This window comes from Gasterosteus aculeatus, chromosome 10 (assembly GCF_964276395.1).
Source record: "Gasterosteus aculeatus chromosome 10, fGasAcu3.hap1.1, whole genome shotgun sequence".
Taxonomy (NCBI): domain Eukaryota; kingdom Metazoa; phylum Chordata; class Actinopteri; order Perciformes; family Gasterosteidae; genus Gasterosteus; species Gasterosteus aculeatus.
In genome coordinates this window covers 18,547,104-18,560,062 of record NC_135697.1, presented here as the reverse complement: position 1 = coordinate 18,560,062, position 12,959 = coordinate 18,547,104, and the positions used below count along the sequence as shown (strand labels likewise).

At 42.8% G+C, this 12,959-nt stretch overlaps 1 protein-coding gene across 10 annotated transcripts in view; it reads left to right on the top strand.

Moving 5' to 3' along the window:
- The window catches only part of LOC120826751 (regulating synaptic membrane exocytosis protein 2-like), a 30,617-nt gene that overhangs the window by 15,182 nt on the left and 2,476 nt on the right, over positions 1 to 12,959 (top strand). For 5 of the 10 annotated variants that reach the window (XM_040189278.2, XM_040189281.2, XM_040189274.2 and 2 more), the window contains 11 exons: positions 1,862 to 1,912; positions 2,065 to 2,133; positions 2,284 to 2,343; positions 2,691 to 2,800; positions 3,109 to 3,795; positions 6,388 to 6,429; positions 6,695 to 6,733; positions 11,273 to 11,298; positions 11,374 to 11,432; positions 12,212 to 12,358; positions 12,427 to 12,608. In XM_040189278.2, the coding sequence (XP_040045212.2) occupies positions 1,862 to 1,912; positions 2,065 to 2,133; positions 2,284 to 2,343; positions 2,691 to 2,800; positions 3,109 to 3,795; positions 6,388 to 6,429; positions 6,695 to 6,733; positions 11,273 to 11,298; positions 11,374 to 11,432; positions 12,212 to 12,358; positions 12,427 to 12,608 (1,472 nt within the window). Of the gene's footprint in view, positions 1 to 1,861; positions 1,913 to 2,064; positions 2,134 to 2,283; positions 2,344 to 2,690; positions 2,801 to 3,108; positions 3,796 to 6,387; positions 6,430 to 6,694; positions 6,756 to 11,272; positions 11,433 to 12,211; positions 12,359 to 12,426; positions 12,609 to 12,959 lie in introns of all 10 variants that reach the window. The other 5 variants (XR_013450918.1, XM_078081082.1, XR_013450917.1 and 2 more) reach the window with 5 other exon arrangements.

Here is a 12,959-nt window from a genome sequence, read left to right as displayed (position 1 = left end):
CTGACCTGTCACCTGGTCACCGAGACAGACAAACACTCGGGTTACAACTATCTGTATTCACTGTGCTAAGTCACATGCTCATCACAAGTGCATTTCAGCCTCTGGAACAACTTTGTCTATCTATGAAAGGTTTTGCTCTCAGGATAAAGGGGAAGATTTGTGGGTGTGTTCTGATGTGTAATTATCATTAAATAATGTTATTAGTTAAGAAATAAATGAACATGGCACATAGAAAGAAATTTAAATTTCCAAAATTGCCTGGAAAAAAATCACTTAAATGGTATTTATCCCAATTAAAAATGAAGATTCCAGGCAAAACACACACCAAAGTGTGTTAGCTAAATTTGTGTTCACGGGTAATCCATTAATTAAGGTGAGAATACAGGTAGTAGTTCTGGTTTGAATACTGGCAGTATATTAAATACTGTTTCTAGTACTGTTTTGAATACTGGTTATAATACTGGTTTGAGTAGTGGTTGCTGTAGATGCGGGACAGCCGGGGAAGCCACGTGATCACACACCTGTAGTGTGATTGCAGGGTACGCTGGCACACGTTGGCTGCCGCTCTTCTTGACATTGCTTGTGTGATTTTCATAGCTTTTATAGCTATTTTTACGTATTGCCATTGCTCCCTGAGTTGGATTACGACACACTTTTTCCTATCTCCCTCTGTTGGAATACGGTCGGATTCACTTGGGAGCCTAGCCTGCCTCCTGTGTTGGTATACAACAGGAACACAGCAGAATTGCTGCCCCGACTGGAGCTGCGCTGGACCATTCTGCTGTGGCCCTGTGCTCGTTGACAGACGGCACGGCTTGTTTTGTGCTTCTGTTGTTGACATCAATGCTGGAAATGATTTCATACACCGGCCCACAGCTGAGGCGTCTGCGCAGCTTCATGGTTCTATCCGGCGAGGGGTTTGTAGCCTGCTGTCAGGAGTGCAGGATTTATAAAAACGGACCACACTACATCCATAGAGGTTTGCGCTGTTCCAACGTGGAATCAGGAAGCAAAACAAACCTAGGAGTCATCTTCGGAAAGTGTATTACGGAGCTTGCAGAGACTCACCCCCAGCTCTGTCTCCCACCACCATGGAACTGATAAACACACAGTCCCTCACTATTGAAGCCCTCCTCATATACGTCTATATTCTGGACAAAGGGCTTGACTTCATGTGCCTAACAGAAACCTGGCATAAGACAGGGGACAACTCCCCTCCCTGGTTCACACATGAGCTGTGGAAAATAAAAACAGCTGGGCATGTCCTGGAGCGACACTGCAGACACTCAGGGCTCACTGTCCATAAACTGGCAGAGACAGCTGATGCTGGATCGCCCTCACGTCTCCTCCTGGACCTGACTTCTGCATTTGACACAGTGGATCACACTATCCCGCTAGGGTGCCTCCACACTACCATTGGACTATCAGTCCTACCTTTCTGGCAGAGCTGAATACGTCTCACTGAGAAGATACGTCTAGACTGCTCCCCGTCTCCTGTGGTGTTCCACAGGGGTCGGCCTTCTGCCCCATCATCGACCACATGAGGGCAGTACAGTCGCTGGACTCTTTTAAAACTGGCCTGAAAACCTTCTTATTTAGGAAGGCGTTTTCTACGTGGTCTTTTTCTAAGTTTTTTTTTAGCTTTTACTGTTTACTTTTATACTTATGTTTTGCCATCTCTGTCGCACTCTAAGATCTCTTGATGAGGAGTGCATTGTAAATAAAATGTATTATTATTATTGCAGTACTGGTTTGAATACTGGTAGTATTACTGGTTTGAATACTCATAGCAGTTCTGGTGGTAGTACTGTTTTTAATACTGGTTCGTAGTAGTGGTCTGATTGTTTCTCTGTATAATCAGGAGATCTCTGAGGAGAACGTCCGTTGCCACCTCTCTCGATTTTGATGACAGGTACTGTTGGGGAAATACTCCCAGTATTTGTTGCACTTGTAGTAGTAGTAATACTTGTAGTTTTACCAGTAGTAGTACTTTTAGTAGTTGCAGTAGATGAGGGATAAAAGTGATCACATTTTCATGTATTTGTGTATTTTTCTGTGTGTAAGATATTTAAACGGACCAAACCAAACCCTCCGGACAAAACACATGATGACAGGGAGCAGTGAGGACTACAGGTGAGAACCATCATTTTGAAAGACATGAGTCAAAGTTTAAAGTGGCGTGGTCTATACAGGCGTTACCCTCTGCAGGACACACCTGTATAGACCACTGGGACCCACGTGTTGCAGGTGGGTTTGGAATTCTGACGTATTTCTGTTCTTCAGTCAGGGCTTCATTCCTGACTTCCTCTACGAACCTGAGACCTATGCCGTGGAACCTATCAGGTACAGAGACGGTAGTAGATGTAGAGGCGTCAGCAGTTCCTTCCTACGGTACCAGGCCGTAGAGAAATTTAAAATAAAAACTTTATTTTTGAAAATATTTTATTTTGAAAAATGCCAGATTCTTCTTCTTGAGACATTTCCAAAGCATCGTCCATGTGTTTTTTTGTGATCTTTTTACATATAACTGTAGGGTAAACACTGGGACATCAGCATGTTGCTAGTCAGGAGAAGAGTGTAGAACTAAATGTTAGCATCTCTTTAGTAAGGAGACCTCCATCTCACAGTAATGGCGCTTTGACCTCTGTGAGGTTGTTAGTTTGAGTCCTGTTTTTTTATTCTATCAACAGGGCGAATCTGCAAGGCGGCTCGACCCAGACAAGTCCCACAGGAACGCCAGTCTTCAGCTGCCGAGGACGCCAGCTACCCGTCGTCCCACCCAAAGGAGCTTCAGACAGGGGTATGTTTGTTTGATAGCTTTCCGGTACCCTCAGATATCTGGGTTCTTCCTCGTTTTTCACAGTTCTGTGAGACTGTAGTTTGTAGACATCAATCAGACAATTGGTCAGTGGTTTCCTACTCTTCTGTTTGTATGGTGACCCCTCCGACGGACTAATCGGCACACCACGCTTCCATTTCTCCATGAGACAAAACACAGTTTATTAAAGTTTGTCATGCCTTTTATTTCCAATTGTTTCTAGGTAATCATAATGTGAACCTAACACAATTCAGTTTGTCTGTTTTCATTTGTTTGTTTTCATTTTTCAGTTTTGACCACGCCCACCTCAGGATCACCAATTGCTCATCAAACTGTTGCCTCCCATCCTTTGCATAATCAAGCCCTGACCCCTGCCAATCATCCGCCGCCTCCTCTGATAAGAATACAAGCCCCTACAGGAACCACCCACCTTAACACACCTGTATCAGCGTCGGTACAAGTCCAGGCCTCGCTCCCGCCCCCAGCTCCTGTACCCTTACCTGTACCTGCTTCTACTCCTGCACCTGTCCAAGCCCCGCCCCCAGCTCCTGTACCTTTAACTGTGTTTGCTTCTGATCCAACACCTGTCCAACCCCCACTTCCAGCTCCTGTACCTTTACCTGTATCTGCTTCTACTCCAACATCTGTCCAAGCCCCGCCTCCAGCTCCTGTACCTTTACCTGTATCTGCTTCTACTCCAACACCTGTCCAAGCCCCGCCTCCAGCTCCTGTGCCTTTACCTGTATCTGCTTCTACTCCAACACCTGTCCAAGCCCCACCTCCAGCTCCTGTACCTTTACCTGTATCTGCTTCTACTCCAACACCTGTCCAAGCCCCGCCTCCAGCTCCTGTACCTTTACCTACACCTTTTGCAAGATCAACACCGGCCCAAGCCCCACTCCTGTCCGCTGCCCCTCCTGTAGTCCAATCACTGACACAATCTAATGCGTCACATGCACCTCCCCCAACGACTCCAGGTTGGTACATCACAGGTTTGATCTGGGTAGACCTAAGGTATAGCGTCAGATCAGTCTCAATAATCGCAAATGCGTACAGAGCGAATCACAAATGCAAACCGGAAGATTCACAAGTGTGCACTGAACAATTCACAAGTGTATACGATTCACAAATGCGCACGGAAGGATTTACAAATACTATTCAATGCACAAATGAATAAATTACTAATTTATATTTGCGGATTGCACTGAATATATTTGCGGATTACGAATCATATTTGGGGATTACACTGCCTTTACTTGCGGATCACTTCACATTTGTGTGTGGGTTTTTTGAGACTCTTCTGACGTCGCAGATCCACAAATGCGTTCTCTTCAACATGGACCTGTCTGTAGCCAATCAGATGTCGCCCTCATTTCAACCAATCACAGCTTCCCCCTCTCTACCTCACTAACTCCCCACGAGCCTTCCAGCGTTACAGCAATGCAACTTGTGAAGGCGATGCAACGGTCAGCAAGCAATGACGTCTGGTAGTGACGACGCTCCACTTCTTGTGTAGGTGAAATAAGTTTAATGTACCCCCCCGTGTTGTAAGACACGACATGTTCTTCAACCATGATACGCTAACGTTATGTTAGCAGAGTAAATTCTGTGAATTATTTGCAACTTCTTATTCAGTTTAATCTTATAGCTCTATAAGCTAAGTTAGCTAGCTAGTGTTGTCTACAGTTTCTGCATGCTAATTTGTTTATTCTGCGAAGTAACATCTTGAAACTAAGTTACAATTATTGAAAATAACTGCAGCACTTGTCTGATCCTCTCTAAGTTGCATACTTATTATTGCACCGCTATTTGCACTTACTTGTTTTGGTGCTGCAATTGCTAAGAATGATGACGGAAACAGAAAGATGAGAGTTCTGATGCTAAATCTGCATGGTGTGTATGATATATTTGCTAGTTTTTTGTGGCTGACATTTCAATTAAATGCATTTGACGTGTCGCATGCATAACATTTTCTCTTCCATCAGCAGAGGTGCTCCATGACCTCATGAAGTTCTGGGTTTGGCGGGAGCTGCTGGAGAGAAACCTCATGGTTGAAATTGTAACCTCAATTTACCCGATTCAACTGCCAGAAGATGTTCCACCAGGACATCATGAAGGCCAACAGTTCCATCAGTTCTTGTTTTGGACTTGTGTAGATGAAAATATCAGGTGTTGCACTTCCTATTGACATACGCCCTAGAATAGTTTCTGACGGTCTTATATGATTATTTAATTCAAGTGCTCAATACAGTTAACCCATACAAATGACCACCTTGATCCACAGTAAAGCAGTGCATTGTTTTGTTTTTTAATTGTTTTTATGTACAAATTGTATGCAAGAACAACATGAGTAAAAACAATGCAAACTTCTAATTAAATGCTCTTGGTCATTACAATTACAATACAGTAATTTACAGTAATTTTTTTAAAGGAAATAAAACATTGAACATAGTAAGCGTTAAGTAAACGAATACCGACAATACATGTTCTCCTACATTCACTATGTCATGAGCACATAATAAAACTACATTCTGACAGCATGCAAACTAACTGTAAAAGAGGTTTCCCCCAAGATGTGTTCCTGTCGATCATGCAATCTGAAGGATGTCAGCCTCAGTGATTCCTAGAGGATAGACGCATAAATATATAAGCATGACAAAAATGTGTGTTAACTGCTCCCAAAACGACAACTTCAAAATCTTTTGAAAAGCTAATTTATTCAGTCCAACGTTAATGATAACTTGATCTTCAACATCTTTACTGGCAAAAATCAGCTAACGTCTGATTCAATCTTTGAACACAGTAACAAAATCTAGTAGTCTTTTTTGACTTATTATGGTTTAATATTAAACATCATGTTTCAATTATGTTGTAACAAGCAAGCTTTTCCAAGAAAATTAGCGGCGAGGCTATGTAGTGTGAAGTTAGTCAAAATGATTGTATAGTGACTAAGTTAACCCTAGCTTATGATGCTAGATTGTCTGTCTGCATTAATGTTACCTTGCAAAGCAGTTACATTAGCTAACCCTTGTATTAAAATGCCGCAAAATACATGCATGATGCAACATATTTGACATAGCAATAATTTACATCTCGAACGTAGTTAACGTAAATCATGCACGCCATGAAACTTTAAACTCGTTTCACTTACACTAGAAGCAGAGCATCGTCACTACCAGACGCCGTTGCTTGCTGACTTCGGACCCGTTGCATCGCCTTCGCAAGTTGCGTTGCTGTAACGCTGGAAGGCTCGTGGGGAAATATGATTCGTAACCCCCAAATAAATTCAGTGCAATCCGCAAATATAAGTAATTTATTGATGTGTGCATTGACATGTATTTGTAAATCCTTCTGTGTGCATTTGTAAATCGAATACATTTGTGAATTGTTCCGTGCGCATTTGTGAGTCCCTCTGTGCGCATTTGCGATTATTGAGACTGATCTGACCCCATATAAGGAGCCACTAGCAGTAGACCTGTAGAGCCAGTCTCTCATTTGTAAATTCATTGGTTTATTCATTGGTTCCTCTTTGCTTCATTATGATGATGTCATCACTTCCCACCTGTCAGAGCCAGAACGATGCCCAACGACACCTGGAGGGACCAGAAAAGGCAAGTGTATCCGATCAGGTGTTGTTGTCCCAGTGTGTTAAAAGAAGCTCTATGTGTCTGCTGGTTGAGCCAATTTAACTGGTTAGACTGGTTTAACTGCATAAAAACCTGTTTGGTTTTGCTCTTTTGACTAGTTTGATTGGTTTAACTGGTTGACTTGTTTATCTGGTTTAACTAGTTTGACATATTTAACTGGTTAGACTGATTCACCTGATTAGAGTTAACATTTAGTCTGACTAATCATCTCTCTCTTTACATGATGCAGAGGTCACATGGCAGGATCGGCAGAACAACTCAGCCGATGGTATGGCAATAGCTGTTGCCAGGTAGCTCCTTCCCCTGTAGCCATGTGTCAAATTAGTCCCCTAAATATGTGATGAGATGGTGATTAGATGGAGTATTTAATGCTCGTTGGGTTAGTTGATCTGCTCACCATTGTGGTAGAAATATGTGGATAATGTGCATGTGCAAAAACAAAAGTATCTTAAACTCGTTTGTGATTAATCAGGAATCAGGAATCAGGAAACATTTATTAGCCAAAATATGTCAAACATACAAGGAATTTGTCTTGGCGGTTAGTGCGCGACAGTAGACAGACAAGACAACAGTGCACAAGTAATAAAATAAAGTGGAATGAAATGCTAATGCAATGGGTTAGTAGAATAAGGCTGTGGGTTAGTATAAAACAAGGGAATAAAGTTACAAAAATGTTAAATATTAAAAAGTTAAAGAAAAGTATTAAGCATAAAGTGCACTAACAAACAAGTAACAGACAAGAGACAAAGTGACAAGTGACAAAGTGATGAATTGCAGTTAAAGTGGCATGTGCAGTGTGAAGGGGAGTGACCGGTGGGATGTCAGAGTCAGGCAGTGGGGGACCGGCTCTGTTGATGAGCCCGACTGCCGACGGGAAGAAACTGTTCGTGTGGCGGGAGGTCGTAGTCCTGATGGACCTCAGCCTCCTGCCAGATGGAAGGGGCACAAACAGTTTTTGTTTTTGTTAAGTATTTATTACTAACTAGAATATAGAAAAATGATAAAGAATACAGAAGCCATCAACACAAGTCATAAGTGCAGACAGAAGTTCAGTGACTCAATTTAGCTGGAAAGGGACAGAGTGTTCCTTGTCCCGTACAGGAGCAGGAAGATCTGACAAAGCTTCTTGGTGTGAATAGAAGCTTTAAAACCAATGTGTAATCAGAAGACACCCATGCACAAAGGAACTTGAGTAGGAAAACAGATGTTATAGGAAAACACCCGTAATGTGACAAAGGCAACCCTGTTGAAACACAGAAGGAAAGACAACAAATGGATGAACAAAAGAACAGGTGGCTTCCAGCTGTAACAACACAATGCCACCATGGACTAGTTTAGGTCACAGAATTCCAGAGAAAGGTCACACACCGAGTTCTTGAGAGACTCACAGTGTGCAGATCGATAAATTCTCCCCCAACAACCATCAGTATGAATCGGGCCATCGCGCACCTCAACGGTGCTTATTACTGTACACCCCGGTGTTTGTGTGTGTGTGAATACGCAATTGTATTTCCAACTTGACAGACTGTCAAATTAGATCCAGGTCACAAAACCAACTTCTTGTGCAGGCAGCTCGGAAGATCACTGCTGAGTGATTTTACATTAAATGTCATTTATCTGACCCTTTTATCCAAAGCGACTTACAATAAGTACATTTCAACCATAAGGACACAAACTCAGAAGAACAAGAAACAAGAAAGTGTGATTTCATCAAATACGCCAATTTACAACTTGCTGTAGATAAGAACCATTATAAGTCCAATGTAAGTGCTACAGTTAGTTAGTGTGTTAGTGGAGGAAGAGTCTGAAGAGGTGTGTCTTTAGTCTGAAGTTGTGAAGGCTCTCTGTGGTCCTGATGTCTTCAGAGACCTCCTTCCACCATTTAGGAGCAGGACAGCAAATGAGGCGATTTTTCATTCTACAACTTAACAACCCAATGAGACTGCAATTTTTCCCAAAATGATAGAACCTTAGAATAGTGATTCCAAAAGTAGGTTGACTCAGAGTTGAGCGCGTGCACCACCACAGTATGAAGGCAGGATGAATGGAGCCATTATACTATGAGTTACCATGACAACCACCACAAACAATATATTCACCCCTATTGAGCTGGAAATATTAATGCAAGCGAACAGCGAGTATGAACCTGTAATTAGAAAAAAACGCCGCTACCGCAGCAAAAGACAGAGAAACGGCGTAAGTTCACATACGTTACGTTTTACTTATTCCCAGTGGGAAAATGACATTTTTTACACTTTTACACTGCTAGAAAGCACTACACACAGGATTGAAATACACACACATGCTCATATTTAATCACAAGAACAATATCGCTAGTAAAAACTGGTACAATGGTATTGGACCTACAATGTATTTTATTCAGGTGCGACCTGTGGAACTCCTCTTTAATGGCTTCGCTGGTTTGTGTCCAGGGAACAAAAATGGTTTGAAAGACGTTTCAGAGCGACGCACACGTTTCTCACGGCTCTGCATACAGCAGCTTTACTAATATTCTAATGTTGTAAAGGAAAACACGTAGTACACAAAGAATGGTCTCGTATGTGAGAGCACGTCCACGATGGGGGACGTTACTTCTATGAGGGCGGCTGAGGTCATGGACATATTTGATAGACTGTGAAGAAAAACGATAGCGTTCAAACAAGTAGTCATCTGGAAATGACAACACATCTAATCGGGCCTCAATATTCTCTCTTAAGGTGTTTAACAGCCTGAGAAGTAAAAGCGCTTCTTCACCAACAGGATCGTCCAGAAAAGGACGTGACGTGTTCCAGAAAACACTTTAACGTAATCTTATTTTGTTCATATGTGTAAACTGATACAGAGTGAATGAATGAATGAATTACCATGGTGACTGGGCCTGAGCTTTAGTTACCATGGTGACTGAGCCTGAGCTTTAGTTACCATGGTGACTGGGCCTGAGCTTTAGTTACCGTGGTGACTGATCCTGAGCTTTAGTTACCATGGTGACTGATCCTGAGCTTTAGTTACCATGGTGACTGATCCTGGGGGTCGTCGTGGCGCAGGGGTTAGAGAAGGTGTGCTGGGAAGCACAAGGTTGTTGGTTCGATTCCAGGCTGCCCCATGTTCCATGTCGAAGTGTCCCTGAGCAGGACACCTAACCCCTAATTGCTCCCCAGGCGAAAATGTGAAAAAGCCATGTGTTTAAAGTGTAATGTAATGATCCTGAGCTTTAGTTACCATGATGACTGAGCCTGAGCTTTAGTTACCTCCCCTGAGAGTTTCCCTCATCTCAGGCTTAACTAACTCTGAGTTTACACTAAACCCGCTTCTTGAAACGGACCCCTGGAGGACATTGGGTTGTGGCTATGTAACTATTTTTATTGATTTTAGCATGCTTTGTTTTATTACATTTTGGCATGTTTTTATAACTTACCATTTTACCACGTTAGCCCACATTTTATTAGTTTGCAGTCAATAATCACATGCACCTGGAGGGACTTAATTGATTACAGAGAGCGTTGGCACTGAAGCAACTGGCCAATAGCGTTGCAGAATGACAGCACCTCCCCTCCCAATCAACACAGCCTCTATTAAAGAACATGAAGCACAGCACGAGGAGGGAAAAACGAGAGGAAGGAAAAAGCAGGGGACGAGCAGGGGACGAGCAGGGCAAAGGGACACCACACACACAGGCAGAGAACGGAAAGGAGCAGGACAAGCAGTGGTGCCTGGCTTTTTACCTGGAGTTGAACTCTTTTTGATTTGTTTTAGTACTTTTTTCGAGCTGGACTTTTACTACAATTGCAGTTATTTTATAGTTATTTTTTTTTTTTTAGTTAATAATAAAAGCATCTTTTCACCTTGCTTTTATGTCTTGTGATCCATGCTGTTTTTCCCCCGTATATAAGAACCTGTTTTTTTGGAGACTTCTCAACTAGGTGGCGTTGCTGGTTACTTTTAATTCCTATTTTATATAAATCTATATTCCATTTTAATTACTAGTTTTTAAGCCCCTGCCTCACAGGGCAGACACCCACACACCAGTAAAAACAATGAGTTGTGACCGTGTTGATGAACAAATATACCAAAGCCATCACTGAAAATAAAGAAATCCTAAAGTTCGAACTTCACGAGTGAAATTGTTTAGAGAACTGAGAACTTTTCCAGACAGGCTAGAAGCCAAAAGAAGCCATTTCAGAATAGAAGAAGAGTCAGTTTCTTCAAATTAAAGTAATGAAATGTCTTTACACTTGATGACATTCCTATGCAGTGTTTGTTTACACTATTACGACGTTCTCGTGATGTTTCATTGTATCGATTCAGATCAATGTTCAGTCTATTGTGTGAAAGTCTGGAAGCTAAAGTTAAACAGGTGACATCTTGTTTTGCGTTCCAAAGGATTTAGATATTATCTCTGTGAAGTCCTTAAAGAGCTGACTGTTTTGATAGCATGCTGTACATTATGCAGATCGAGTCCAGCGGTTAGACCTGGTCTAACCTTACACTCCGCCCTGCATCAATCTGCTTGTTGCTTTCTCACAGAAAGATGAACACCAACATCCCCACTGTTTGATGCTCTGGCTCCTAAATGGTGGAACGAGCTCCACAGTGACATCGGGACAGCAGCGTGTACTGTGCAATAACTTACAGCGTTTCGTAGTTTGGCTTTCTTGAAGAAATTGAACTTTCTTGATTCTCGTTGTTCTGGTTCTGTTCCCCTCTTGGTTGAATGCACTTATTGTAAGTTGCATTGGATAAAAGCGTCAGCGAAATAAAACATTTACAAATAATGAAGTTTTGACCAAACTCTCCTCTCCTCTCACAGCAGCTCTGATGAAGGATCCATCAAAAGTGAGATAAGTGTCACACAAACCACTGATGATGTCATACAGCTGCTCACCTGTTTTCCTCTACTTCTGTCTCCAGGCGAGGGACAGTCTGTCCTTCACATCACCAGACAGCGACATCAGCGATGTGTCGGCCAGGTTAGAACAGACTAAAGCCTAGTTTATGCTTCTGCGTTTTCAGACGCAAGCCCCCCCTTGCATCTGCGTCGCTTTTCACACCTCCTTGTGTCCTTTCGTGTGTCGAGACATTTTTCTAGCGATTGGTCCGCTAACTACGTCCTTTACGGAGTCTCACGTTTCCGTTTTCATAGCCCGATACCGCCATTATTAAAACGAAGACTGTTTACGAGAGAACGGATCAGATTGAAGAACTTTTGTCGGAAGAAATGCGTAAATATGAGCGCTTATACAAGCCGTCATTGGCGGGTTTAGAAGCGGGTTGGATTCATGGAGGGAGATCTCCACAAACGAGGGGAACAAAGTCGTGGAGGAAAATACGGGACAAATGTGTCCTTGATGAAAAGCAGCAGTGTGGATAGACGGGGCAATAAAGTCTATGATCAATAAATAAAGCAACCAGCGACTTCCACACACAAAGACGTGACTCTCTAGGTCGTCTTCAACAAAACACGTGACTCCACCTGTTGTTCTGGAGGTGAATCGCTCTGCAACACACGCGAGACTTTACAACCAGGAAGTGAAACCAGTGCGTCGACGCGTAAAGACGCAGAAGCATGCGCCGGCCTTTAAGCTTAAAGGCGTTTAAATGTGTTAACTTCCCTCCAGAAACCCGTTAATCTTCCCATCCCATGATGCTTGTTAGCATATTATTATTGAATACTGTTTTTAACATGTTGATTTTAGCAGAATATCGTTCTGCTAGCATGTTGGACGGTCGGTCTTCTCATTTGCTACAGCAATCGGGCAGAGGTTCTGGAGTCAGTGGAGCTGGGGACGGGTTTAGAGGTAACACAGAAAGTAGCCGGGGTAGAAGAGGACGGAGCCGTGCTGCAGAAGAGCGAATCACTGGGGGACGCAGAGGAGGTGGTTCCTGCGCCAACAAAGTAAGACGCTGCTGTAAAGCAACAATAGTTCTCCACATCTCCACCTCACCTGTTTCCCTCTCCTGCAGGGCAGCACCAGCAGCTCCTCTCACAAAGTCCTCCAGCGTCGGAGGAGAGATTTGTTCGTTGGGGAGAAACAACGACGACGACGACGACGACAAGAAGCGGCGTTCAAGCTTCGGAGCGAAGATGATGGGAATGGTGGGACTGGGAAAGAAGAGTCAGAGCGCCTCCCAGCTCAACCCTGAGGGTGAGTCCCTCTTCATCCAGCACCTTCTTCATCACACGTTACCTTGTTGTTTAACTTCAAAAAACAAACCTATTTGCTTCACTTTAGAGAAAATACCTACTTGTTTTAGTTTAGAGCAAATACCTATACAGGGCTCTAGTGGAGGGTAAACCCACGTAAACAACGACAACGAAACGAACAACGAAAGTTCCCTGCATCTTGTATTCTGCTGTTGGAACAATCCAAAATAAATTTGGTGTAATTTTAAAACACCAAGACTAAGTTTCATATTGGAGAAAAGCTTAGAGAACAAACCCACAGGTTTACACAGCAAACAACCTTCTCAACAACAACTTCCACATTAAAAACATG